General features: G+C 44.9%; 2 protein-coding genes across 3 annotated transcripts in view; both read right to left on the bottom strand.

Moving 5' to 3' along the window:
• LOC102769618 (zinc finger and SCAN domain-containing protein 16) overlaps positions 1-3,537 on the bottom strand; it is a 10,136-nt gene extending 6,599 nt beyond the window's left edge. For both annotated transcript variants that reach the window (XM_015564321.1, XM_015564320.1), the window contains exons 1-2: positions 3,364-3,537; positions 2,456-2,579 (exon numbers count right to left, since the gene is read on the bottom strand). In XM_015564321.1, coding sequence (XP_015419807.1) covers positions 2,456-2,579; positions 3,364-3,456 — 217 coding nt within the window. In that variant the 5' untranslated portion in view covers positions 3,457-3,537. The remainder of the gene's footprint in view (positions 1-2,455; positions 2,580-3,363) is intronic.
• Positions 1-3,543, bottom strand: part of LOC102766637 — a 35,404-nt gene that overhangs the window by 13,692 nt on the left and 18,169 nt on the right. Inside the window, exons 5-6 of the mRNA XM_015564324.1 lie at positions 3,416-3,520; positions 2,456-2,579 (exon numbers count right to left, since the gene is read on the bottom strand). Coding sequence (XP_015419810.1) covers positions 2,456-2,579; positions 3,416-3,520 — 229 coding nt within the window. The remainder of the gene's footprint in view (positions 1-2,455; positions 2,580-3,415; positions 3,521-3,543) is intronic.

Here is a 3,543-nt window from a genome sequence, read left to right as displayed (position 1 = left end):
CACACCTCAGAGCTCCTGCGTCAGAATCTAAATTTTAATAAGATCTCCAGGGATTTGTGTGCATGTTACAGTTTCTTAAAGATAAATATTTATTGATTTCAGAGAGGAAGACAGAGAGAGAGAGAGAGATGGAAACATCAAAGATGAGAGAGAATAATTGAACGACTGTTTCTTGCACACCCCTCATTGGGGGTCAAGCCCATAACCTGGCATGTGCCCTGACTGGGAATCGAACTGTGACCTCCTGGTTCCTAGGTCAACACTCAACCACTGAGCCACACCGGCTGGTCATGGGGTTCTCTTTATATGTTCCTCCTGGTCAATCTTGCCTACACCCATGTCTTCTTGTCATCTACCCAAGATGACTCCCACATCTCCACCTTCTCCCACACCTTCCTCCCAGATACAGAACATTTTAAACTGCACTGCCTGCTGGGTTTTCTCCACTTGGATGTTTCACAAGCAACGAAAATTCACACGTATAAAAACTGAACTCACGCCAGCTCCTCTTCACATAGATACAGGCAGACATCAGAGATATTGAGTTTAGTTTCCATACTACCACCATAAAGTCATGATCGCAATAAAGCAAGTTGTAACCTTTTGGATGGTGGGGGGTTGTGCCTTCCATTCATGGAAAACACATCTGTGAAACGCAATAAAGCTAAGCGCTATAAACAAGGTCTGCCTATACATCCCCTTCTGATTTTCCTGTCACTGACAACATTATCTGATACCCTATCCCCACAACCAATCAGATCTGTTAATTCTACAATAAGTCAATATCTCTTGATTTTCTCCTTTCCTCTCTCCAGCCTTATTCCTGCTCTAGTTGACCATCCTCTATATTGAGAGTGGTCTCCCCAACCCCCTGATTTAAACATCGTTTCTCTCTGCTATTGCTGTTATTTCACTTACAGATTTTATAAAATACGTCATCTATGATTTCATTATCTAGAAATAACCTTTGTCTACATTTACACGTAATCCTTCCAATCTTTTTCTATGTAATTTTTAAAAAATGAAATCATGGACAGTGATTTCTGTGTCACCCACTTCTCTACTTACAATTCTATGAGAGCCCCCCAGCTGATGGGATGAAGTTCGGGTTCCCTAGTATAGTGTTCAGGAATCTTCAACACTGGCCTTGATGCTCCTCACACAAAATTCTCCGTCACAATCAGACTCAGAGCAGCTGCTCTTAGCATGTGTGATGCTCTTATACTTCTTCCCCCAACTGCTCTCTCAGCCTAGAATGTTCCCCATCTCGGCTCATGCAAACTGGTGCCTCGCAGGCCTGCCATGGAGAGAGCTTCCGGAAGGATTCAAGTGTCTTAACTTTTATTCCTTACCTCATGGTACCTGGCATAGAGCTGATGCTCAACAAATATTCAATGACAGAGGAGTGAAGAGGACAGGGGTCTCAATCTCACCTCTAAAGCCCACCAATAACCAACACTCCACTTCAAAGCACCAACAGACTCCTTTAAATTACATTTAGGTGAATTTTGTGTCTTCCAGATACCAAGCAGAAATATCTTACTTAAAATAACTTCTCAGATTTGACAAACCACCTGGCAGGGACCCTAGACAATGAGAGAACCACACTGGTGAAATTTAAAGTAGTGAGGAAAGTTTGGAGAAAGTAGGTAAAACTTGTGTGTTTTCCAGTGTGACCTGAGGATACACTACACACCTGCTTTTAATTAGTGCTATGATCAGCAGGATGGGGAGCAAACCACAACCGCAGTCCTGCCAACCTTACTTACAGAGACACAAACAAAAAGCCTGCTGTGATGACTTTTGCTCTCTCCCCCATCCTTCCAGCATGGGGGTGCATTACAGATTAACTGTCCTGACCCAATTCATATGCCCCAATTCAATCCACTTGGACTGTATTTAGAAAAAGGGCCTTTAAACAGGCAATTAAGGATAAATGAGGTCATCAGGAAGGGGCCCTGACCCAACAGGTCTAAGAAGAGGGAGGACACCAGCAGAGGGAGGACACTTAAGAGGCTTCACCCCAAAACAGCTCTGGTGGCACCTTGGTCGTGGACCTCCCAGCTTCTAGAACTGTGAGAAAACACATTTCCGTTGCCTAAGCCCCCAGTCTGTGGAATTCCATTCTGGGAGCCCTAGCAGACTAATACAGGGTGTCACACAAAATCCCCTGCTCAAAATGGAAATTTAAGGTAGTTTAAACCTAGAATCATCAGATATCAGATAAAAGTATAAGATATTAGGCTGAATATTTAAGTCTCATCCTCAATCTGTTAGGGCAAATAACAGCTTTTAAATCTAATGAAAAGATAAAGCATAATTCTTCCCAGGATAGGGCAAGGGTGGGAAGGTGGATATAATCTCCCACAGGAGGAACAGCTGGAGAGGTGACAGTGAGAAAGCGCCTCTAACTAAGGAGGCACCTCCGCCCTCACACAGAAAACTGGCTCCTTACCATTCCTTTGGGGCTCCTGCTGGATCTTCTCAAGGGAGAGCTGGACAGCCAGGGACTCATGTAGCTGTCCCAAGGGGGCCAACTTGTCCAGAAGTGTCTCCTGTATTTCTGACTTGGCCAGGACCTAGGAACAATGAAGCATGGCTGAACTTGTAAGGTAAATTTTGTGAAAGAACTTCAGAGAAGAGATCAAAAGTAGCATCTGCCAAAGACTACGGATATAGAAAAAGGGACAAATTCTTGTTAAGCTGCAAGTGGGAATAATGACTAAAAAATAAGGGAACTCTCTGGGCTAATCTCTACTGTTCTGCACACAGAGTGACAGTCAGTGTGCCTTCTCACAGTGACCTGCTGAAGCCCAGGGTTTTCAGTCCTGCAACATGGAAGGCACCTTAAAAGCCATCGAGTCCAACTCCCACCCAATGGGGTGTTTCTCCTATCACTTGTCGGGTGTCACAGCCACGAGCAAAATGTGTTTACAGAACACTTGAAACAGGGCTAGTAAGAACTGAAATCTGCAAAGTGTATAATAAACACCAAATTTCGAACACAATACAAAAAACAGTTCACTATTATCTTGACTACATATTCTGTGATGAATAAAATATACCACAGTTTCACTTTTTGCTTGAATGTGGCTCACATTATATTTGTTTGATGACGCTGTTCTGTCATGCCCCTGATATCTACTAACCCCAAGTTGAGTACTCCAATGAAAAAGTGGTATTTTTTTCATTACAAGGTAGCCAAGCCTACATGTGGCTACGAACGTTAGAAAATTGTTTTCTTCTGATGCGCACTTGCCTTCCTGTAGCTTCTCACTGACCTCAGCCTTCCACACCCACAGATTCAGTCTGGTGTCTCTCTTACTGCGCCCTCCCCAAGTCTGTTCTTCCCTAGAATCTCACATCAAACAACCCGGGGTGTTCTTTCCAATGCCCTTTGCTGGGCTGCTCTGACCTCTGCCGGCCACTCCCTCGCCACCGGCTCCGGCGGCTCATCGAGCTCCCTCTCCAGATCCTCCAGCACAGCCACCGCCTGCGCCCCGGTCTCGGGATGGTGCCCCTGCACCCACACCCGCAGGTCCC

The sequence above is a fragment of the Myotis davidii genome, unplaced genomic scaffold (assembly GCF_000327345.1).
Source record: "Myotis davidii unplaced genomic scaffold, ASM32734v1 scaffold1521, whole genome shotgun sequence".
NCBI classification, from domain to species: Eukaryota; Metazoa; Chordata; class Mammalia; order Chiroptera; family Vespertilionidae; genus Myotis; species Myotis davidii.
This window is presented reverse-complemented; position numbering and strand designations above follow the sequence as displayed.